We start from the raw sequence: 26535 nt of genomic DNA, 5'->3' as shown, positions 1-26535 counted from the left end.
ATTGTCCGTAGGGTGTGAGTGTGTGAGTGCGTGAGTGAATGAGTGAGTGTGTGTGCCCTGCGATGGGTTGGCACTCCATCCAGGGTGTATCCTGCCTTGATGCCCGATGACTCCTGAGATAGGCGCAGGCTCCCCGTGACCCGAGGTAGTTTGGATAAGCGGTAGAAAATGGAATGGAATGGATATGTTTATAATGTACAGAGTTGTAGTCAGCAGGTCACCATATTTCACGATGCACGGTAACAGCCTAAAAAAATCTGTTACCTTCCCCTGTTTTACACAGGTTAGCCTCATTGTTCTCCGTGTTCACTCTTTTGACATGTAATGCCTTCTGTGTCTTATCCTGAAGAGCATTTAGCTGTGATGAGAACAGTGACTGTGGTGCAGCAGGTCACCATATTTCACGATGCACGGTAAAGGCCTAAAAAAATCTGTTACCTTCCCCTGTTTTATAATATACGGGTTAACTTTCTGAAATGAGTGACAAAAAATATTGACCTTTTTCATGACATTCTATTTTTTTAGCGTACTTTCCTAGTGGGTATACTGCTCACGTAGACTACACCACTGATTCTAAGGGTTATACAACGCCAAACTTCAAAGTGATCCTAAATGCAAATGAGCTAATATGCGAAACAAAGAAACATTGATTTTGCGCCCAAAATCTTATCATCGCATTGGATCGCCCACCTTGGAGGGGCGTGAACCCCCCAGGCTTAAAACATCCGTGAACGGAGCAAACGAGGCTCTTCCGTATGTTCGCAAGTTTCCGTTCAAGAACACTTCCTGAGACATGTCTCTCTCTTCGGAGACAGTTTTTCTTCCGGCAGTTACTTCGGCATAGATTGGTTTCTACCTTCGTCAGCCAATCCGGCTCTAAGAAGGGACCCGACGGATCGAAACCATCAGGACTCTGAAAACCACTTTTCCACGGGCACAAGACCTTGTCCAAGCACACTCAAAGAAAACCAATACAAGTATTGAAACTATATTCTAAACAGCTGCGTTTAAGCCGTAACCCCTTTTAAAAGGAGATTGTCCTCGATGGTTCATGCAGATGTAAACAGCTGTGGTAATACTACCACCCTTTTCTTTGTTAATCTCTTACCTTTCTTTACTGTTTTTATGTTTCATGTTACGTTTCTCTTAACGTGTTATATCTAATTAGTTGTTATGTCTCCCCTTTTAGTATAGTCAATAAACCCGCATTTTGTTATCTACAATCAAATTGTTGCTGTCCTTTTTTTATCACATATTAACGTCACTTAAACTGCTTGATTTCGTTATAATTTCTGTAACGGTACTGTACTACAGTAAGAGTGTTATGTTTCCAAGGCCAGGAAAGTATTATTTCTTAGATTTGATATATGATCTGGTGATCACTTGGTGGACGAGTGAATCTAGTTTGTCGCTATTATTAGGTCTGCTGAATACGATAAAAGTGTATAAAATAGGTAGGCCTATAGTTAATCATCATTAATTATCCATATTTTACTGTGATCAAACTCATAGTTCCCAGAAATACACTACAGGGACTTTACCCTAACGTTACAATAACGTTCTCACATTTACATTTAGTAATTTTATCCTAAGCGACTTACAGGTGGGGTAAGCAATGGAAGCAATCGGGACAGCATAAGAACAACAAAAGCATAGAACAAAAACTGGGGTCAAATAAATCAACATTTATTAAATTAAACTCCATAAACAACCTTAAACAACGTACAGATAGAACATATCATGAATCCTTAATATAAAATGTTAAAATAAAATATATAATCAATTAATATAATTTATTTACATATGTGTGTATAAATAACTATTTATTAAATATAGAATGATACATTTCAAAACTGGCTATAACTACTAGCCAGTGTTTAATAAAACAACATTTAATAAATTAAACTAATTAATTTAAACGATAAAAATTGTCCGTAGGGTGTGAGTGCGTGAGTGAATGAGTGAGTGTGTGTGCCCTGCGATGGGTTGGCACTCCATCCAGGGTGTATCCTGCCTTGATGCCCGATGATCCTGAGATAGGCACAGGCTACCCGTGACCCGAGGTAGTTCGGATAAGCGGTAGAAAATGGAATGGAATGGGAATTTAAACGACATACAGATGGAACACATAAAAAGAAAACATCAATAACACAATAAAAACGTTAAAATAATGCAATATTATTAAATTAAAATGGATATAATGTCAAACACTATAGGAAACTACATTCACAAAAACATTCAAACAGCCTTTAACATGACACCACTAGATGGTGTGTTAGGTAACAAATATTTTCTAAATGTTTTATTTGGCCCATTTTATTAAAAATCATTCACTTTCTCACTTTTATTAGTTTGCATCATTATTCTAGTATTGATAATTAAAAAAAATGCTATTGTATACCATTTTAAGTCTCTGTGTGGACCATATTTCAAATCAAGGGGAATTAGGTCCACCACATCAGTTGCACTCAGCTCCTTAAAATGTTTTTGTATTGCCCTTAAAAAATAAAATGACAATATCTGATCAAATAGAAATACTCTCTGTATGTTAACATTGTAAAACAAAACGTTTGAATGACCCTAAATAATTAATTGCAGCAGTTAGGGCAACTATAGACCTCCAAGTCCTAATTTGTTGAAATCTTGCTCAAAAATGTCCTTTTTGCAGCACCAGGGTTTAATCCTCTGAGGGATCAAAGTTGTTCATCTGTAAAAAAAAATGAGTAAATTGTAAAGTGTGTCCTACTAATGTCATAACTATTTATTAATTTATAATCATTGATCAGAGGGTTGAGGTCTGCTTATCAAGATTTAACTGATATAATACAGAATATATACTTTAGCAGGTTTATATCTAAAGAAAGCTGGTGCTGAGAAGGAGCATAAGAGAGACAAGCAGGCATTTAATGATTTACATTTATTCATTTGTGTTAGTTGCATTTTAAGATTAATTTTACTCTTATACAGTATCTTGTTCCCCAAAGCCATTGTACCAGTAGCTAATAATGGACTCATCGATATATATCATATTTCATCACCGAGCCTGGAAGCAATTGCACCTCGACAAACAGATTGTAAAAATGAAATACTGTGAAACCCCAGTCCGACCCTGGATGCAGGTTTATAATTTCAGGTTGGAAATTAAGCAACCACTATGGCAAGCCATTTTGTCATTTAACCCTTGAGGTTTACTAAGTACTAGTACCTAATAAATAAGCACTAGTATCTTTGGAAATTAAGCAACCACTATGGCAAGCCATTTTGTCATTTAACCCTTGAGGTTTACTAAGTACTAGTACCTAATAAATAAGCACTAGTATCTTATTTTTAGGCTACTAGTACTTATTGTTTAGTCACTAGTACCTATTCCATTAGATACTAGTACTTAATCATTAAATACTAGTACCTAAAAATTAGATACTAGTGCTTATTTATTAGGTACTAGTACTTATTCAATAGATACTAGTACTTAATCATTAGATACTAGTACTTATTCATTACATACTAGTACCTAAAATTACATACTAGTGCTTATTTATTAGATACTAGTACTTATTCAATAGATACTAGTACTTAATCATTAGATACTAGTACTTATTCATTACATACTAGTAACTTTTTAGATCTAAGATATCCTGAACATAATAGATACTAGTTTAAGATTATGCTCAGTATGCAAATTATATGTTGAATATTAATAAGACAACGTAATATGTAAGGAAGATCGGGCCGGAGAGTAAGAAAGAAGATGAAAAAATGCAGCTTTACTGAAAGAACATTTCAACATGGTCACTTCGGCAGCCCATAGCCATTAATTTGTGTTTAGTGAATTTAGACGATGTAACGAGAGCTGGTTGGAGCACTAACTGACTGAATAATCCGCCTATGCCTGGCCGATATTTATTCGATCTGTTTGGTAGGGCCAAACATACGTGTTCTATCTGGGTTTCGTCCCAGGTCTCCTCCATGAATAAGGCTTAATACACGAGGCTGAATCCAGCGTCTAATTCGTAGTTTCTTACTGAAACTATCGGTTCCACCTTAAAAACGCGAAGTATCCGCTTCTCTAATTTCTTATTCACGCTTAGCTTAGGGACCATCTCACCTTTCTCTTCTTTTACGTTTTTTTTTTTACTTTTGTGTGCGTGTGTGTCTGTGTCTGTGGGCGTGTCTGTGTCTGTTGGCGTGTCTGTGTGTGTGTGTGTGCCTGCGTGTGTGTGTGCGTGCGTGTGTGTGTGTGTGTGAGAGAGAGAGAGCACCGAGGATGGGCTGCTGCTTGTTGTCTGAGTCAAAACATGCTGAATGCCCCTTGAGATGACCGTGAACTTCACGTGGAACCTCCATCACCCACTCCCCTTACAATTCTCTATATTACTTTGATAGAACAGTTTTTAGGCAGCCAATCTCCACCATGAATATTAATCACATCCAATAGTACATACATGTTTGAAAGTGCAATATTCTAGTGAAAAGCATGAAATATGGTTTATACATAGTGAAGTCAATTACATGTATATTTGTAAAAAGCATACATGTATATTTTTTTTTTCAAAAAATGTTCTGATCCATTGCTCTTATACAATTTATTATACACCTGTTGGTCTTAGCCAGTGCGTTAAACACACATTGTATTTCTACTATGTAGTTACATGTATATAGATTTATGTAAACTTTGTCACTTGTTGTATGTACAGAAAATACATGTGGGGGCAGTCGTGGCCTAATGGTTAGAGGGTTGGACTCGTGACCAGAAGGTTGCCGGTTCGATCCTCAAGTCAGGCGGGTAACGATTGAGGTGTCCTTGAGCAAGGCACCTAACCCCTACTTGCTCCCCGGGCGCTGCAGCGATAGCTGCCCACTGCTCTGGGTGTATGTGTGTTCACCACTTGCTGTGCGTGTGTTCACTACTCTCTGGATGGGTTAAAAGCAGAGGTATATCTCGGATATGGGTCACCATAACTGACAAATTAGTCACTTTCACTTCACTTTTCAAATGACTATTGTCAGAACTGTGTATTTGTACAAGTATGTCTTTGATGGTGCGTTCAAAGTTCCACAGCTAGGTTATACCTTGTTTTGATGTCTACCGTCATGCAAGAAAACAGACATTTTTACTGTAGCATTTTTAAGTTATGAACCCCTGAATTTGGCATATCTCACAGTACTGTTGAATGGGCCGTTGCACTTATCGGACATTTTGAGGTGCTATAACTGAACATTCTTTGAGAGTGCGTGTAAGATGCCACGTAGGGGTTACACCCTGTCTCCCTGTCTACCATCATACATGACAGGAGACAGTTCAATTGTAGCATTTTGGAGTTATGGGCCTATGAAATCAGCATCCATCCATCCATTTTCTACCGCTTATCCGAACTACCTCGGGTCACGGGGAGCCTGCGCCTATCTCAGGAGTCATCGTGCATCAAGGCAGGATACACCCTGGATGGAGTCCCAACCCATCGCAGGGCACACACACTCACTCATTCACTCACGCACTCACACCCTACGGACAATTTTTTGAAATCAGCATATTTCACAAAAATATTTTCATAACTCATTGTATTCATTTAAGACTTCAAAATACTAGACAAAATGTTGTTGTTCATTCAAGCACGAAAGGGAAGTTAATACTGGTACGCTGTCTGACAGATTCTGACACAGCCTTAAGTGTAGCAGACAGGACTTCTGACCACCAGCCAAACAAATAGTTTAATGGCCTTCATATGATAAGAACATGATTATATAATGGAACCCTTGACAATGATTACAGAAAAAAGTTGCGTTAGTGGCGTTAAATATTTGTAATGCGTATATACATATATGCATTTGCATTAATTGTTGTGCATGGTAAAAATAATTTTGACTCTGTTTACCCGTTTTTGATGTTGAGCAGTCTTAATATAAGCCTAAACTGCTTGGATTGTTTTAGATGGCTCAGTTGGTTTAGCATAGTAGTTTGGATGGGTTCAGTTACCTTTGCCAGCTTTGGTCAGACTGGGAGGACCAGCTAAACAAGCTATTTCCATCTTATACTTGCTAAAACCAGACAAACAGATTAATCGAGATGGTTGTGCAGCTTCAAGACTTTATTTTGTATAAAAATGTAGTTTATCCACTTAAGTAATAATACTCAGTAGCTATCCCCTGAGCCGTAGCACCTCAAAATGTCCCAACGGCCCATTGAACAGTACTGTGAGATATGTCAAATTCATGGGTTCATAACTTAAAAATGCTACAGTAAAAATGTCTGTTTTCTTGCATGACGGTAGACATCAAAACAAGGTATAACCTAGCTGTGGAACTTTGAACGCACCATCAAAGACATACTTGTACAAATACACAGTTCTGACAATAGACATTTTCTGTACATACAACAAGTGACAAAGTTTACATAAATCTATATACATGTAACTACATAGTAGAAATATAATGTGTGTTTAACGCACTGGCTAAGACCAGCAGGTGTATAATAAATTGTATAAGAGCAATGGATCAGAACATTTTTTGAAAAAAAAATACATAGAATGAAAATAAAATATATCAATGATGAAAATAATTAATTTACATAAAAGGTAAGAGAGACAGTTAATAATAGATATGCTAAGTATAATAAAACTGTGTATAGTATGCTTTTTACAAATATACATGTAGTTGACTTCACTATGTATAAACCATATTTCATGCTTTTCACTAGAATATTGTACTTTCAAACATGTAGGTACTTTTGGATGTGATTAATATTCATGGTGGAGATTGGATGCCTAAAAACTGTTCTATCAAAGTAATATAGAGAATTGTAAGGGGAGTGGGTGATGGAGGTTCCACGTGAAGTTCACGGTCATCTCAAGGGGCATTCAGCATGTTTTGACTCAGACAGCAAGCAGCAGCCCATCCTCGGTGCTCTCTCTCTCTCACACACACACACACACACACACGCACGCACACACACACGCACGCACGCACGCCCACAAACACAGACACACACACACGCGCACACACACACACACACACACACACACAGACAAACGTACGGAGGCACACACACACATACAGGCATATGTGGTTTATGAGGTCAATTGACTTTTTGGTGGTTTACAGGGACATACCTTTCCCTCCATCCAATCAAGGTAAAAAACATGTCAAAAATTTTTATTTGATCTACAGAAGACTAACACCATTTCAAAAACAATCATTTACTTTCAGAACATACTTATATTATGTATGTGACATTTCACAGGTTTATGGGAACGTGTCAAATTGTGGTTTACAGGGACAACAGGGTTTATGAGGTCTCTATTAAAGCAATAAGCACCAAGAAAGCAGTGTGTTACAGTGCATTTAAAAACAGCTAAGGGGGTTGTTAGGTTAATCTCTAAATTGAAAAATTCACTCTATACACACTCCTTCAAGGAACTTATTGGTAATATAAAATTGTTAGTTCATATGTTTAGCAAGGCTTCATTAAATACAATCCGGCTCCATTCCACCAAAGAAACTCCCAGCGTTTTGCTGCTTGCATACAGCATGTTCCTAATTAAAAATTAACTTATGTCTCAACTGCTTCATTCCATGTGAATATGCAAGTACTTTGACTATGTAATACAGTCATCACTTATAAATTGTGTTTTTTACAACAGCTTCCTACGTGACTCAATCAAAATCAAGGACCAGAACTGACTGGTTTTTTAAACATACCAAAAATATTACTGTGCAAGTCTGGGACACATTAGTCTCCAACAAGCTTAAATAACTTGGGGACCTAAGAAAGCTACCTGCAAAGCTGTAGTACTGCGAGACATTTTAAGCACATGTTTGGATGCTTTTAAAAACAATGCTATATATCACAGTTATTTATCAATTAAATAAATCAAATCCAATCAAATCAATATTTAATGAGTTAACCATTTTGTGTTTGAAGCTATATTTGTCCTAACATTGCCAGAATTCTTCAGGACTTGGCCCCTTTCAGTTTTACCCCTTTTCTTCATGTAATAAGACATATGACTCCCTGTACATGGAAACATCTCACTGGATTATTTTCAAGTAATGGCAAAAGGAATGTTGAGAAATGTACACTGATATTTCCGAGTGACAAAATAGAAAATATGTAAACAACTGGATTAAAAACACTAAATTGATTTTGTACAACTGACTTCTTGCTTGACCACTTACTGGATAACATGGACAACAGGGTTTATGAGGTCTCTACATACAACACACAATACTAGCCATTAACTGGTTTACAGGGACATCAGGGTTTATGAGGTCTCTACACACACAATACACAGAACTGACCACTCGCTGGTTTACAGGGACATCAGGGTTTATGAGGTCTCTACATACAACACACAAAACTAGCCACTAACTGGTTTACAGGGACACCAGGGTTTATGAGGTCTCTTCATACACAAAACACAGAACTAGCCACTAACTGGTTTACAGGGACACCAGGGTTTATGAGGTCTCTTCATACACAAAACACAGAACTAGCCACTAACTGGTTTACAGGGACACCAGGGTTTATGAGGTCTCTACATACACAAAACACAGAACTAGCCACTAACTGGTTTACAGGGATGTCAGGGTTTATGAGGTCTCTTCATACACAAAACACAGAACTAGCCACTAACTGGTTTACAGGGACACCAGGGTTTATGAGGTCTCTACATACACAAAACACAGAACTAGCCACTAACTGGTTTACAGGGACGTCAGGGTTTATGAGGTCTCTACATACACAAAACACAGAACTAGCCACTAACTGGTTTACAGGGACACCAGGGTTTATGAGGTCTCTACATACACAAAACACAGAACTAGCCACTAACTGGTTTACAGGGACATCAGGGTTTATAAGGTCTCTACATACAACCAAATGTATAAAATGTAGACCTTTTTACATACATAAGTGTTTTAAGATACATTAGTACATGGAGTGGTTGATTTTGGAAAGGTGCTAAATTAAGTTTGCTAGCAGTTCAATTATAATCCCACCTTCTATGCGGTAAACCGTCTAAAGCCATGCCTCCTTCAAAAACATGAACACACACAGACTCTAATTGCCATCCATCAAAAAAGTCCAAAGTCCATTAAATTCTTATCGAAGGATGTACATACCTGTCCAAAAGAAAGAGATCAGAGCCGTGTTCCGGAGCCCTCTCAATCCTGTAAAAACTTTACAGATTTTAATTCTAGATTTTCCTCTTTCATGATCCAGATCTTTTTGCACTGCTTTTTTAAAAACTGACATTTGTTTAGTACATTTACTTGTCGGTTCGCAAGGGAAGTTTGGTTGTTACAGCTTGTCCATCATTCTCCCTTCATTGAGACAGCTGACGTCAGCAAGCTGATCACGTATGTTGTCTACGTGAACAGGATGCGACGAGTGATGCAAAATAAACAGGATGAAAATGTACACATGACCAGTGGGTGAACGTTATTTGGTCCTACGACTTTGACCGCTATACATCTTGATAGATATGATATAGATATGATAGAGATTTTCAACCAGCACAACAACAACAAAATTCTGGACAGGATCACCTATGCTGCCTTTAATAGCGAAGAACATTTTCTATATAATTAGCAATGATAGAATGTTTAGGAGTAGTCAGAATATAACTGGTACTCTGTGTTAAAGGACTCATCAGACGAGCACTTTCAACAAGTTGGTATGATCTATTAGGGTCTTCAACAACATCCATTTTGCTTAAAAACACTCAATGGCTGTGTAAACAAAACCATTCTTGCCTTGTCAAAGACAGCTTTGCTCACAGCAGCCCATTTTGGTGCATGTCTCTTTAAATCATAGTGAGTTACAGCGAACCCCACATTCTTCTGTCCGGCATGTCAACACAACACGTGTAGTACTGCCATGGCAATGATTTGGCTAAATGATATTTCGTGAATTCATCTGCGGTTAGTTTCGTCTTAAACGCCTCAAATAATTCGTCCAGAGACCAAAAAAATCCAAACAGCGCATCCTAATGTACTGACGTTGTGCGTTTACGCTTACCTAAAATCCACAGAATGTGCACCTGCAGATCTCACGTGGATTTTAAGAGCTTGTCATTTACAAGTAATAAGGTTACAGACAACGTGAGAGCATTACTAGTTTACTGTGACATATTTTTCAGCCCAAGCACAAATGATTTGAGAAGTTTAAAATTAAACTAACCTGCAGTGTTCGCCCCTGTTCATTAGCAAAACAAACAGCTTGCCGCAGCTAAACACAGACACACATAATGTATTAACATTCATACAGCTAAACTCCAAGTGTCCATGTGCACTTATATACAGTATATTTAACACTGGCTTTAAATGTTCTATTTAACCCATGACTGACTTAGATCCCTTCGCTATCATATGCATATGCTACTGTTATCCTCCAATATATACAGAACATTTAAGTAAATTCAGACTGTTAATAAATATTACTTTCAGCGGCAATTTTGTCTCAGTTCAGTCGTTAAAATGCATGTAGAGCAACAATGCAACTTATTTGCAACCATGACAATCATAAAATGCTCTATAAATAAAATAAAATTGAATATTTGATCAATTAAGTCTTTTGGAAGATGTAGATTAACAGGTTAAGGAAACATTCCATCATCAAATTAGTAGTAATTTATTATAATGTTGCAAGTGTTGAATCTTCAACAACATATTGTCAAATATTGTACATTGACAGGTACAAAACATTGCCTTTCAGGGACAGGAATGAAAAACATAACCCAACTTCATGAAACACCACAAATGTTAAAGTTAAAAAAACATCAACAGAGGTCTATAGTCCCTCAGATTAAACATATAAACTAAAATGATCAACACTACCAGCAGGAGAATAAAACATGTTTTCTTAAAATTTCTATTATGAAACTAATAAATACATACATTTTTATCAAAAAAATTACAAGTTAAAAGAGTAGAACTAAAATGTGTCAAACAGATTATTAGCCCCTTGGACTACGAACATTAAAATTTCGACTTAATTTTCCACGTGTTTAAAATTTCGCCCTCGGTTCCGTACAAAATCACGTATATTTGGACGGACCGGTTTTGAAGGACCGGATGCTCGCACCTTTTGCAGACCTCACACTCCCTCATTGTTGCCAAGTGAGCTTTGCTGATGTGCATTTTGAAGTGTCTCATCACAGCGTTCACCTCAGGTTTCGTCCATGGTCTCCTTTTGGGCATCCGCCTTCCTCTGCTAGAGACTAGTAACAAACAAGATGATTAACTGCTAGCATTGCTGACTACAAACAGATCATATCTTTATTGATACGGTTTAAAAATCTTAGAAATAAAATGATCAGGTGTGCACGGTGTACACCATGATTATATAACATATGTGCTATAAAAAAAACTTGAAACTACAGTTGAATTGCAATGTGAGTCACTTTGGATAAAAGTGTCTGCCAAATGCATAAATGTAAACAAGGTTCAAAGCAGGGAATAATACAGGATCAGGATTTTTGCAGCAGATACGAGTAACGATTTTCTGTCATCATGATCGGCCAATACTTACACAGACTCCGATGGTTTAAGCTTTATATAACTGATATAAGATTTCTGCTCACTGTTTGCAGAATAAGTTGTAATTTGATAAATATTTTGATATAATCATATAAGGGCAATTAAAAGTTAACTTCCCCTTTTAAAAACATCCCTTTTTAAATATTGAAGTTCTTATTTTGGCCACATACTTGAATATAGTATAGTACCACTTGATAAAGCATTCCAGGGCACAGCTTTATGGCTGACTAACTGCCCTGATGAAGTAAGGTCTGCTACTTGAGGACTGGATTTTGGTGGCCTAACAAACAAATGAGCAAAGTGTCATCAGATAAGGCTGCTAAATCAACTGCCATAAACCCCTTACATGGCAGGATGGAAGACCTCAGTCTCTTCAAACCCCCTCTAATCTAGCCTTAAATTCAGGCCAGGGTGTTGTCAGTCTATGGCGCTCAATATTGAGAGCATATGCATTAGATTTTATGTAAATGTGGGGGCAGACACCAGTGTTCTGACTGGCAACCTGGAAGCGCAACTGTGTTTACAAGCAGACAAAAGCTGTATTTATGCAAGTGCTTCATGAACGTGCACCATAGACTGACAAAACAGAGGAGAATATATTGATTAAAGTTAGTATTGTGTTTTGTTTTTCACTCAAAGTATTCTCATTACTTCAGAAAAATTCAGTTGAGCCTGAGTGGATGGACTAATTTAACAATGTCTTTAGTACTTTGCTGGACCTTGACAACAACTATAATCATTATGTCTATGAGGAGGCTAGGAAATCTATTTGATGTCACCTGCGAGGTCTTTAGACACGTTGAACGTCATGATAAAAGTCTTTGTTCAATGTTTCTTTCTGTCATGAGCCGGGTTTGATTTTCTTTCACATCATTTCTCTCTTCATTATTGATACTAAGCTCATCTTTTCGCTAGGGCTGTCAGCAATCTTGCGCTACACATCTTGCAGTTTAATTGTAAACTTAATTGTGTATAATTGTGAAGTATACTTTACTTGTATGAAGTAATATTTTGTGCTGTTATCACAAAAATACATTTGTTGCGTTGCAAACATTTTATCATACCATCGTTTTCAGAGATTTGTCTGTCAGCTTTTAGTCCTTCTGATGTGTTTGGACATGGCCTGCTTTCCAAAAGCCCTGTTGACATAGATATGGAAATAATTATTTTACAATGTATTGCTTGCATATTATGCACTTTTATTCATAAACTATAGGGTAGGACAGTAATTGTAAGTTAAATTGCAACTACACTCCTAGATATATATATAGGTTGACCATCTGAGCCATTACTTCGGACGCGTCCTTGCCAGGATTCGAATGCGTCTTCCGGTAGTGGAATTGTCCATCACATACGTCATCGTGGTTTATTATTTCAGGTTTTATTTTATAAAGGCAGCTGTTTTATTTCAAGGTAAGAATGATTACAATGAACTACAATGATAACACGTCTTAAGTTATGTTAAAACCAGGTATCTCACTAGGTGAGTATAGCAAGTTTAGAGTCTATAATCTTAGATGAGATCAGATGCTGACAGAGTGTTTGGTGACTTTATACGGGTGCTGATGGGTGAGAAGATGAGTGACAGATGATTAAAACTAATGAGGGTTAGCTGGAGGAGGTGTGATAAGAGAGACTGATGTCTCCGTCACAGTGCCACGCCCACAGCCTGTTCCTAGGGGCAGTGCCGTCGCAGTGGTCTGTCGTTGTCAAATTGTGCGGGTTGACTGGGATGCTTGTAGTAGAAGGTGTTGAGAAGAGCGGGATCCTGTATGTTATCACTCAGGGCCCAAGAGCGTTTCACTAGTCTGTAGCCCTCCCAGTCGACCAAATTCTCCACTTTAGAGTACACACCATACCCGGGAAATGAACAGGAGTCCACGATCTGAGACGATGTCCTCGGGATACCAGAGCACTGGTATAGAGGGAGTAGGAGATGATTCCGTTGCTGTGGGAAGGCCTTTGAGACGGACTAGGTGGCATGACATGGAAACCATGACCCAGCCAGCTTGGCTTCTTTGAGGTATCACAAGCTATTGTGTTCTGTGTAGATGATAAACGAATGTTGAGCACCCTCCGGCAAATGCATCCATTCTTTCAATGATAGCTTCATGGCAAACAGTTTAGTTTCCTTTCCACCGGGGTGAATTTATGAGAGCAGAAGGCACATGGATGGAGTACTGGTTGATCTTACTGCCGCTACGATATCACCCCTCCTACCCACGAAGAGGAGGCGTCTACCTCGACGATGATGGTCTGAAATTGATCAGGGTGCCTGAGGAGAACTTTTTCTTCAGATGTTTGAAGGTATCAATGGCCAAGGGAGACCTGGGGCCTCGTTATCAACAGTGTGTAGAAAATGTTCTATATGTTCTTTGTGTCTAAGAACCAAAAAAAAAAGTATTTATCAAACGTGCGTTCACAATTCTTATAGACGCGTAGCCTTTATTGATAAATCCCACATGTTCATAAAGCCCATGGTCTATGTTCACGGTCATTTTCATTCGGAATACCTCCCATAATCAATATATGGTGATGAAACCTAGGTTTGTTTGGGAGGAGTTATGTGAGGGGTATGATGACGGAGCTGTAGATCTTGATGAAGTGGCGATAAAAGTTGACGAAGCCCATGAAGCGTAGAAGATCTATGAATGGAGTGGATGTTTGCCAGTTGGGTACAGCTGCCACCTTCCCACCTTGTCCATGGAAATGTCATTTTGGAGATGTTTAACAGAGTTTGGAGGATTTTTCTGCCTTGAGGTAGAGGTGGTGCTATCAAAGACGTTCAAGGACCTCTGCAACATGGTGCTGGTGATCGTCAGGGTTCAAAGAATAAATCATCTATAAACACAAGTACAGTTGAGTGAAAAGCCTCTACCGCTTGCATTAAGCACAGTTGCATAAACCAGTCCATAAGGCATTATAATGTATGCATCATGACCGGTAAGGGTCAAAAAAGCTAATTTCCACTCGTCACCTTTTCTTATCCACACCAGATTGTAGGTGCTGCAGAAGTCAAACTTGGTAAAGATGCACACACCTCTCAACTGTTCGACTCCTGCCAGGATGAGGGGAAGAGGATAGCAAAACGTTGCTGTTATCTTGTTGACTGCTCAATAATCTATACAGGGTCTTAAACCCTATCCTTCTTGGCCACGAAGAAGAAGCAGGTTGAGGCAGCATGTGACAGAGAGGGACAGATGAATCCCTGAGGCCTTCGGCAAATCACTCCTCCGAGGTTTTCTTAATAGGGATGGAGAGAGCATAAATTTATCCATGGGACACCGGCAAACCCTCCTTGAGGTCTATCGTACAAGGTACCTGGGTGGCCCAAGCAGGATAGATGAAATAGGCTTTAAGATTTAGTATAGAAATAGGTTTTAAGATGGGCACTTCTATCGACTTGAAGTACAATTTGACACAAAAAGGTTGAGTTGGTGTGGATCCTTTTAGGTGTGGATCATGACGATAGATGGAAGTAATACTTTGTAAATGGTTATATGATGTATAAGACTCAACTTGATATGACTAGATTGTGAACGCAGGGCTGGTGAATCCAGGAGTGAAGAGGGTAACTGGCATAGACAAACACATTCAGAGGAAGTAGGAAGACAAGCAAACTGAAGACTTTCAACGAGAGATAATTCAGGTAGATTTAGATTAGATTAGATTCAACTTTATTGTCATTACACATATACAAGTACAGTGTAACGAAATGTAGTAAGTCACTAGGTGAGTATACCTGGTTTAGAGTATGTATTCGTAGACAAGATCAGACACGTTTCCCTTTCTGTCAGTCTCGATGTTGTGTGGAGACTGATGTTAAGAATTTGGAGTGTAGCATAAGGTGTCGGTGGCTGTGTTAGTCTCCAGGGAAGAAAAGATAAAGGGAAGAGAGGATTCGACAGCAGAAGAGAAGGTGCTCGTAGAGAAAGAGAAAAGATTACATCTGAAAGAAACTGGTTGTTGCTGTGATGCATGTGGGAAGGTGTATGTTGATGGAGATGAAAGAAAAGTGGTCAGAGAAGTGCAAAGTTTGATGTTTTCTATTGCAATTTTATCGACAATTACATGACATTTATGCAAAGAGTCAGTTTTTGCAGTGTTGGCCCTTCTTTTTCAGGACCTCTGCAATTCGACTGGGCATGCTCTCAATCAACTTCTGGGCCAAATCCTGACTGATAGCAGCCCATTCTTTCATAATAACTTCTTGGAGTTTATCAGAATTAGTGGGTTTTTTTTGTCCACCTGCCTCTTGAGGATTGACCACAAGTTCTCAATGGGATTAAGATCTGGGGAGTTTCCAGGCCATGGACCCAAAATTTCAACATTCTGGTCCCCGAGCCACTTAGTTATCACTTTTGCCTTATGGCACGGTGCTCCATCGTGCTGGAAAAATGCATTGTTCTTTACCAAACTGTTGTTGGATGGTTCGAAGAAGTTGCTGTTGGAGGGTGTTTTGGTACCATTCTTTATTCATGGATGTGTTTTTGGGCAGAATTGTGAGAGAGCCCACTGCCTTGGATGAGAAGCAACCCCACACATGAATGGTGTTAGGATGCTTTACTGTTGGCATGACACAGGACTGATGGTAGCGCTCACCTTTTCTTCTCCGGACAAGCCTTTTTCCAGATGCCCCAAACAATCGGAAAGGGGCTTCATCTGAGAATATGACTTTGCCCCAGTCCTCAGCAGTCCATTCACTATACTTTCTGCAGAAGATCAATCTCTCCCCGATGTTTTATTTGGAGAGAAGTGGCTGCTTTGCTGCCCTTCTTGACACCAGGCCATCTTCCAAAAGTCTTCGCCTCACTGTGCGTGCAGATGCGCTCACACCAGCCTGCTGCCATTCCTGAGCAAGCTCTGCACTGGTGGCACTCCGATCCCACAGCTGAATCCTCTTTAGGAGACGATCCTGGCGCTTGCTGGACTTTCTTGGACGCCCTGAAGCCTTCTTTAAAAGAATTGAACCTCTTTCCTTGAAGTTCTTGATGAACCTATAAATTGTTGATTTAGGTGCAATCTTAGTAGCCACAATATCCTTGCCTGTGAAGCCATTTTTATGCAACGCAATGATGGCTGCACGCGTTTCTTTGCAGGTCACCATGGTTAACAATGGAAGAACAATGATTACAAGCATCACCCTCCTTTTAACATGTCAAGTCTGCCATTCTAACCCAATCAGCCTGACATAATGATCTCCAGCCTTGTGCTTGTCAACATTCTCACCTGAGTTAACAAGATGATTACTGAAATGATCTCAGCAGGTCCTTTAATGACAGCAATGAAATGCAGTGGAAAGGTTTTTTGGGATTAAGTTCATTTTCATGGCAAAGAAGGACTATGCAATTCATCTGATCACTCTTCATAACATTCTGGAGTATATGCAAATTGCTATTATAGAAACTTAAGCAGCAACTTGTGTGTATGTGTATAAAAATGTGTATAAAGTCCTATGAAAAATGGACTTCTGCTAACGGTTCAGGTTCTTTTCATAAAAAAAATCGGTTTTGTATGGGAACCTGTTCTAGTTTTCAGGCCATTCAGAACATCTACTAGCCAAAACTAAAAAATTGTTGCAAGTCACAAGACATAATTCTCCATGAATTATCTTATAAACATGTACTTGGTTATAATTTCCAAATATAGCTTTCAATTTGAATGTTTTATGGAAAATATTATGAACATTAGCAGGTGCCAGTTTATAAAGTGCACATTTCCTACATTGACCTCCGTTTAAAAAAGCATATTTTGTTCTGACATGCGTCAATGGGCTATTGATATTGTACCCTAGAGTGTAGAGAATGGGTTGAAAAGTGCCTTCTCTTCTACAAGAGCTTTGGTGGAGCATTAACCTGTCACAGAAAAGCGGTTTTGCACCACGCCATACCACGTATTGCACAGAAATAAATATATTCATTGAATCACAAGATAATTTTATACCAACCTTTACATTTCAGCCCCCACCACTTCAGTGGGGAAAACGGTCCAGAGCAAACAGAACATTTTTCAAGCGAATTCATCTCCTCTTTGACAAGTTGATGTGCTTTGCAAACTAAAGAAATAAATGCAAATAAAACGATTTTGAAAATTAATTTCATCCAGTTATTAAATTGAACAGAATCAACACTGAACTGAGCTAAGACTATTAGACTTTACAGGGCCGTTGAATGCTTGAATATGAATGGTAGATGGGTCAGTTGATTTTTACCTCTGGCTGTCTCTCTCCTTCTCACTCCAACGTTCTTCTCTTTTCTCTTCCTCTTTCTTCCTCTTTCTTTTAATCAAACATTGTAATTAAAGAGAAATAATTAGATTGTGTTAATAAGTGGTAGGTACACTTACATTAGTTTTATTGGTGTAACACATATAGACCTAGGATAGCATTAACATTTTTGAGTGAACTATTCCTTCAACTATTTGAAGTACTGGCCAATTGAAGGTGAAAGCTTTTGGTGTTCTTTGGCAGATTCATGTATCTGATTAAAAACTAAATAAATTAGGAGAATAGAAAATATGAAAATAAATGAGTCTAAATATGCAAACTATAATTTACTGTGAAAATACTAAATTTCTTACATTAAAAAATTGTCCTACCATCATCACCGCTGCCTGGTCTTGTGGATTCCTGCTGGGATCCAACGGTTATGTCCTGAGTACAAGAAAAAACATGAACAAACCGATGATTATTATTTTGTGTCTTTCTTTCAGTTACATTTTAATGCATATTTTTGCTCCAAAGTAAAATAAAATGTAATAAAACAAAACAACTAATGACAATTAATCAGCCAGTAATAAAATAGACACAAATCATCATGAACAATTGTAAATGTAATGAACCAAATCACTCTTCTGAAATCAAATTATGAGAAAACACACAAGTGTTGTAAAGCAACAGTCTACTGCTTAGTAACATACAAAGACATTTTGTGTCCTCATAAACCAAATCATGTCCTCATAACCCATGAGAAAACACAAACAAGTGTTATAAAGCAAAAGTCTACTGCTAAGTACTATTTAGTAGCAATAAGTGAACAATTTAAATAAGAGCAATTTAGTTTGACGCTCATTTGGTTAAAAAAATGACAAAACTATAAACAAACCTCTGTAGGAGACCTGATGTCACATGCAGTCATGGCTGGACCGACAGGCTCATGAAGGTGCTGAAAGACAAAAAAAGAGAAAGAAGGAATAATAAGACATTCAGCTGTGTGCTCAAAGCCTTAATAACTCTTCTGAAACCAAATTATGGGAAAATATACAGAGGTGTTATAAAGCAAAAACCTACTGCTAAGTCAAATACAAAGACATTTTGTGTCCTCATAAACCAAATCATGTCCTCATAACCCATGAGAAAACACACACAAGTGTTATAAAGCAATAACCTAGTGCTAAGTCCCATTTAGTAGCAATAAGAGAACTCAATTTAGTTTGACGCTCATTCGGTTAAAAAATGACAAAGCTATAAACAAACCTTTGTAGGAGATGTGATGTCACATGCCCTCATGGCTGGAGCGACAGGCTCATGAAGGTGCTGAAAGAAAAAAAAAGAGAAAGAAGAAATAATGAGACATTCAGCTGTGTAGTCAAAGCCTTAATAACTCTTCTGAAACCAAATTATGAGAAAACAAACACAAGTGTTTAAAAGCAAAAGTCTACTGCTAAGTAACATTCACAGGCATTTGTGTCTTCATGAACCAAATCATATCCTCATAAATTATGAGAAAACACACACAAGTGTTATAAAGCAATAGTCTACTGCTAAGTCCCATTTACTAGCAATAAGATAACTCAATTAAGTTTGATGCTCATTTGGTGCAAAAAATGACAAAACTATAAACAAACCTTTGTAGGAGATGTGATGTCACATGCCCTCATGGCTGGAGCGACAGGCTCATGAAGGTGCTGAAAGACAAACAAAGAGAATGAAGTAATAATGAGACATTCAGCTGTGTAGTCAAAGCCTTAATAACTCTTCTGAAACCAAATTATGGGAAAATATACACAGGTGTTATAAAGCAAAAACCTACTGCTAAGTCAAATACAAAGACATTTTGTGTCCTCATAAACCAAATCATGTCCTCATAACCCATGAGAAAACACACACAAGTGTTATAAAGCAATAGTCTACTGCCAACTCACATGTTAAGTAATTTTGTGTCCTCATGAACCAAATCAAATCCTCATAAATTATGGGAAAACACACAACTGTGAAAAAGCAATAGTCTACTGCGAAGTCACATACAAAGACATTTTGTGTTCTCATTAAGTAAATTGTGTCCTCTTAACCCATGAGAATACACACACAAGTGTTATAAAGCAAAAGTCTACTGCTAAGTACTATTTAGTAGCAATAAGAGAACAATTTAAATAAGAGCAATTTAGTTTGACGCTCATTCGGTTAAAAAATGACAAAACTATAAACAAACCTCTGTAGGAGACATGATGTCACATGCCGTCATGGCTGGACCGACAGGCTCATGAAGGTGCTGAAAGACAAACAAAGAGAAAGAAGAAATAATGAGACGTTCAGCTGTATAGTCAAAGCCTTAATAACTCTTCTGAAACCAAATTATGGGAAAATATACACAGGTGTTATAAATCAAAAACCTACTGCTAAGTCAAATACAAAGACATTTTGTGTCCTCATAAACCAAATCATGTCCTCTTAACCCATGAGAAAACACACACAAGTGTTATAAAGCAATAGTCTACTGCTAAGTCCCATTTACTAGCAATAAGATAACTCAATTAAGTTTGATGCTCATTTGGTGCAAAAAATGACAAAACTATAAACAAACCTTTGTAGGAGATGTGATGTCACATGCCCTCATGGCTGGAGCGACAGGCTCATGAAGGTGCTGAAAGACAAACAAAGAGAATGAAGTAATAATAAGACATTCAGCTGTGTAGTCAAAGCCTTAATAACTCTTCTGAAACCAAATTATGGGAAAATATACACAGGGGTTATAAAGCAAAAACCTACTGCTAAGTCAAATACAAAGACATTTTGTGTCCTCATAAACCAAATCATGTCCTCTTAACCCATGAGAAAACACACACAAGTGTTATAAAGCAAAAGTCTACTGCTAAGTACTATTTAGTAGCAATAAGAGAACAATTTAAATAAGAGCAATTTAGTTTGACGCTCATTCGGGTAAAAAAATGACAAAAATAAAAACAAACCTCTGTAGGAGACCTGATGTCACATGCCGTCATGGCTGGACCGACAGGCTCATGAAGGTGCTGAAAGACAAAAAAAAGAGAAAGAAGGAATAATAAGACATTCAGCTGTGTAGTCAAAGCCTTAATAACTCTTCTGAAACCAAATTATGGGAAAATATACACAGGTGTTATAAAGCAAAAACCTACTGCTAAGTCAAATACAAAGACATTTTGTGTCCTCATAAACCAAATCATGTCCTCATAACCCACGAGAAAACAAACACAAGTGTTATAAAGCAATAACCTAGTGCTAAGTCCCATTTGATAGCAATAAAAGAACTCAATTTAGTTTGACGCTCATTCGGTTAAAAAAATGACAAAACTATAAACAAACCTCTGTAGGAGACCTGATGTCACATGCAGTCATGGCTGGACCGACAGGCTCATGAAGGTGCTGAAAGACAAACAAAGAGAATGAAGTAATAATAAGACATTCAGCTGTGTAGTCAAAGCCTTAATAACTCTTCTGAAACCAAATTATGAGAAAATATACACAAGTGTTATAAAGCAAAAACCTACTGCTAAGTCAAATACAAAGACATTTTGTGTCCTCATAAACCAAATCATGTCCTCATAACCCATGAGAAAACACACACATGTTAAAAAGCAATAGTCTACTGCCAAGTCACATTTAAAGACATTTTGTGTCCTCATAAACTAAATTGTGTCCTCTTAACCCATCAGAAAACACACACAAGTGTTATAAAGCAAAAGTCTACTGCTAAGTCCTATTTAGTAGCAATAAGAGAACTCAATTTAGTTTGACGCTCATTCGGTTAAAAAAAATGACAAAACTATAAACAAACCTCTGTAGGAGACCTGATGTCACATGCTGTCATGGTTGGAGCAAAGGGCTCATGAAGGTGCTGAGAGACAGAAGCAAAGCTGAAGTAATAAGATTATATTAGTAAATTACTTTATTTAAATTAAAATATACTCTACCTTGTAATGTTCCTGTCCATGGCGAGAACGCCATGGCAAGTTATGTCCTCCATAATCGTATAATATTTCTTCACCTGCATCGATGTCCTTGATTGCAAACAAACATAGATGTGGCTTTCCATCAACATCTAGAATTTTCCTCATTTTTGCATTTGGCTTCTCATCATCGTTAACAAGTCGACCGAGTGAGCCATTATCATAAGAGGCATCAATGCTATAGGGAAAAAACATTGACAACCGAGTGTTAAATTGGTTTCAGAGTAAAGAAATACGTTTAAAAAAATGCATCATGATGCAGAAGTGTTAACATACAGTAAAATTCAGGCTACTTACCAGTAGTTATGCCCTAGGTGGTTAAAAAAGTATGCATATTCATTTAATATGTCTTCAAAATCCCCTTTCTCAATTAAAGTTCCTCTGTATTCAAGAATGAAGGAACCTTTTACAATAAGGGTATTTGCAAATACTCCCCGACCTGAATGACAAAAAACAACAGGCAACAGTTAAACATTTTTATTAAAAATATATATTTATTAAAGTATTTTTTTATTTAAAAAAAAAAATCTGAAATTATGTTTTAATAATAAATATTTTTATTAACTTATTTATTATTAATTCAAGTAATTTTTATGGTGTGAAATTGAGAATCTCTCTGTTTGATTGTTGTTCAAGTATATTCATTCTTATTATTATAGGGCAATAGCACATGTGCCACGATGATTAGACTACGTATAGTCTGTCAGTTCAAATCAGATTTTTGTGCATAATCAGTTTCTAGCTACATTCACATGTGGTTTAAAATCCTTTTCAAATTGCATTTCTGGAAATCAGTTTCAGTCCGAAAAAGATAGATTGAGTTTGAGTTTCTTTTGGCTAACGTTACGTTCTTGCTCCACGTAAAAAACACATTTAAACGTAAACATGTCAGATATCAATGCATATATTGTTGTCGGTCTGCTGGATTACTGAAAAGAGCCCCGTATTCCAGCCTCATACGCTTCAGCAGCAGTTTCATTAGACATAGTAATCCAGCGCATCGGCTACACGTCATGATTTTGTTAGAAAAATGTACATTGTTCAACTCTATACAATGTTGTTCTGACTGATCACCGTATGACTTCACCATTCTACGAGAGCGACAAAGCAGTGTGCTGTGGAATCCTTCTCACGGTACTGCGATGTCATACACCGGTCGGTTTGCACAGCCGTGCATAAAGTTTAACTCTACCTTGTCAATATAATGCCATTGTCATAGAAACCAAATCAGATACTGCAAAAAAACGAGTCACTGGATCTGAACAATTGCTGTACACAGTTTGGACAATCAATCATTTAAATTAGATTCCAATCTTCTATGCCCAAAAATCTGATTTGCAGTGACAGTCTGAACTAAGCTTAAGTTCTACAGAAGAGTGCAAACTAACTATAAATGGGTTTGATTTCATTTGCTAACATGAAAAAACTATAATTTTACAATATTCCATAACAATTGTTAATAAATGTTTGTTGTTTCTAATTGTAATTTCATGTATACCTTGAAGTAGCATTTGACCCTGACAGTTAGTGTAACTACATTAAATCCCTGGTGAATGGTCAGGAATATGGACTGAAAAAAATCTTTAAAAAATATAGTAGAATTTAACTAATCAAGATAAGGTTTACAAAAAAACACTCACCTTTGGCGGGATTAATGTATCGCTCTGATATTATGTTTTTGTCTTTCCCCATTTTCACATGGTGTATGGCATCTTTGAGAGGATTTAATCCTCTGCCACGTCTCATCATTCGACTCACTACAAAATACAATGCAAAGTCAATCTTTATAAACAGTATTATATTAATAACATGCTTAAGTTGTTTGTTGTTTGAAATACACTCCCTTTTAAACTCGTAGTTATTGAATGTTGAACTATTTTATCATTACAATTACATAAACCGCTCTACGAAATGTCCTACGTTATAAATCCCATATCAACCAGTTTAATTATAGATGAATAGACACGAAATAGCTTTTCATTATATCACATAAGCGATATATAATTACATAAATCACATTAAACATTTTTCACTCTTGAACTGACCAACGTGTGTGAATCAAGGTCGCTATGGGAGCGAGCAGCATCACGTGTTACAGAACGCATTAACCAGCAGTAACCAGCTAAACCTTCAAGCCGTCCCGTTACGATTATTTTAAATCACGCGACCAAGAGACATTTTGTGGACTTTATGCTTATTCTCTACAGTGTTTTATATTTCAACTTCGATAAATAATTAAATAAAAGTATATCGTATGAGTGTTTAGACGATCTGACATATTAGCAGTTTGCTCCGCACAAGGGGACGACACCACTTTTCCTTACATTTCTGAATAATTACCTTCATCTTTCTTAATAATTACATTCGATATCAACTTACTTTTCTACATCACATTTATGTAACATTAGAAGTTGATTCTAGAAGCTGCGGCATCTGAAGCTGCAGCTTCTCATAGGGCATCAATACAGTTTTATATTACATTAAAACAAATCACATTAAATAAATATTTGACATCTGAAATTAACATCGACAAATGGCGCCAGTTGTTCATAACTAACTCGAAATACCAACAAGGACAGGAGAAGGTCGATTTAAGTCGATTAAAATAAGAATAAAAATATGACGACACTCTTTTACATCCACTAAGGGGATAAGCCACGAATTTCTAACATGTAAAAATATAAAGATATTAAGGACTTACTTCTCTTCGAAGACTCCGTTGTTCACTCCGGTGCGGCGACTCTTCATTTGGGCAGCCAACGCGCGAACTGCGTAGCTGGTAACTTCCGCCAAACGCTTATGGCGCGAATGTGTGTGTAATTTGGCGCCAGGTGTATAACTTTGCAATACCAAATCCCTCCTACAGGGGCACTGTTTTAAGTTTACGCAGACACATCATGGTTTAAAAGACCATATTTATAAAGCTACTAAAAAGGGTAGGTAGTGTAATAGAAGTAAAATAGTAACACTAATCGATAAACTACTGCATTTAGTAATCATAAACACATTAATAACAATTTTATTAATTATTTGTTAATAATTATGACAATTTAAATTTCCAGAATTAAGAGACCACTAAAAATGGCCTCATAAACCGATTGGTCTCATAATGCTGGTATGTAAACCTGAAAATTGGTTTCATAAACCACATATGCCAACACACGTGCACACGTAAGGAGGCACAGACACACGCCCGGACACACACACACACACCGAGACACGCCCACAGACACACAAAGTTTAAAAAAAAATGTAAAAGAAGAGGCGAGATGGGCCCTACGCTAAGCGTGAATAAGAAACTGTAACAGCGGATGCTTCAGGTTTTTAAAGTGTAACGGATAGTGTCAATAAGAAACTGCGAATAAGAAGCTGGATTCAGCCTCGTGCTAAATCCGCCGTTAGGCTACATCAAATATCAGTCCCGCGTGCAATATCCCAAATTTAACTTTACCATCTAACAAAGTTAAACTTATCATTATATTCCACACCAAAAACAATAAATAGTGATACTAAACATTATTTGTGTTTTTGTGCTAACCGATTAGCCAGACAAGCTAACATACAATGCCATCGTCATTTTGCATAGTATTAGTATGTTAACTCTGATTGGATGACAGATAGGTAATCATGTTTATTCAATAATGTGATTGAATCAAGATATCTTCAAACACATCTTACTAGTTCCTTTTAAGGCAGAAGATATCTTCAAATGAATAGGTACTAGTAGTTATTCTGTTTTTGATATCAGTTACTAATTTCTGACTAGTACGTATTACAATAATGACTAGTATCTTTTTGATACTACTAGTATGTATTCATTAAATACTAGTAGTTGTTTTTAAATACTGGATTTGAATTCAATGTCTACTAGTACCTATTTAATAGGCACTAGTAGTTATTCAATAAGTACTAGTAGTTATATATTAGACACTAGTGTCTTTTACGGTTGTTACTAGTAACATTTCTTATCTTACTGGTCACAATTGTTTTTTTACCTGTCATATGTAATGACTAGTCAAAAAGGCCATTGTAGAGTTCAATCGCAAGTCTTACTAGTAAAATAAAATATCTTACTAGTCACTATTGAAAAAAGTTCTAGTATCTCGTGAATAGGTACTAGTATAAATCTAATAAGTACTAGTAGCTGATAAACATGTATACGTTTCTGATAAATAAGTACTAGTATCTAATGAATAAGTACTAGTAAATATAGAATAAATACTAGTATATATTTATTAGGTACTAGTATCCAATGAATAAGTCCTAGTATCTAAAAAATAAGCATTGGTATCCGTTTGGCAGGCTCTAGTATCTTTAAAATAAGTACTAGTACCTAATAAATAAGTATCAGTACTTTAAGAATAAATACTAGTACCTAATAAATAGGTACTAGTGACTATTGGAAGACACACTGGTCAGAACTGAATAATTGATATCTAAATGACAGATCTCCATAGAAATCAATGGCAAAAATCTGAAATGTGTTACTAGTAACAATAGAATGATTACTAGTCACTGATGCAATAAGTACTAGTATCAAATAAATAAGGACTAGTATCTATTAAATAAGTACTAGTATCTAATGATTAAATACTAGTATGTAATGAATAAGTACTAGTATCTAATGATTAAGTACTAGTATCTATTGAATAAGTACTAGTATCTAATAAATAAGCACTAGTATCTAATTTTAGGTACTAGTATGTAATGAATAAGTACTAGTATCTAATGATTAAGTACTAATATCTATTGAATAAGTACTAGTACCTAATAAATAAGCACTAGTATCTAATTTTT

General features: G+C 37.0%; 2 protein-coding genes across 2 annotated transcripts; both read right to left on the bottom strand.

Moving 5' to 3' along the window:
* Window positions 1-10611: 10611 nt before the first annotated feature.
* Window positions 10612-20392, bottom strand: LOC130436679 (uncharacterized). Its single transcript, XM_056767557.1, has 7 exons — window positions 20337-20392; window positions 19965-20024; window positions 18133-18187; window positions 17747-17812; window positions 17483-17590; window positions 12600-12674; window positions 10612-11216 (listed from the first exon to the last, which is right to left on the bottom strand). Exons 1-7 carry the CDS (start codon window positions 20367-20369, stop codon window positions 10975-10977), a joined length of 639 nt encoding a protein of 212 aa, XP_056623535.1. The 5' UTR covers window positions 20370-20392; the 3' UTR covers window positions 10612-10974.
* LOC130436752 (N-lysine methyltransferase KMT5A-like) lies at window positions 20386-24876 on the bottom strand. The gene is made up of 8 exons (XM_056767696.1): window positions 24440-24876; window positions 23379-23495; window positions 22036-22177; window positions 21703-21916; window positions 21567-21626; window positions 21095-21154; window positions 20745-20781; window positions 20386-20396 (listed from the first exon to the last, which is right to left on the bottom strand). Coding segments are annotated over exons 1-8 (642 nt in total). The 5' UTR covers window positions 24441-24876.
* Between the last annotated feature and the right edge of the window lie 1659 nt (window positions 24877-26535).

This window comes from Triplophysa dalaica, chromosome 15 (genome assembly GCF_015846415.1).
Source record: "Triplophysa dalaica isolate WHDGS20190420 chromosome 15, ASM1584641v1, whole genome shotgun sequence".
NCBI lineage: Eukaryota > Metazoa > Chordata > Actinopteri > Cypriniformes > Nemacheilidae > Triplophysa > Triplophysa dalaica.
The sequence above is the reverse complement of the archived record's forward strand: the minus strand, read 5'-3'. Positions and strand labels throughout refer to the sequence as shown.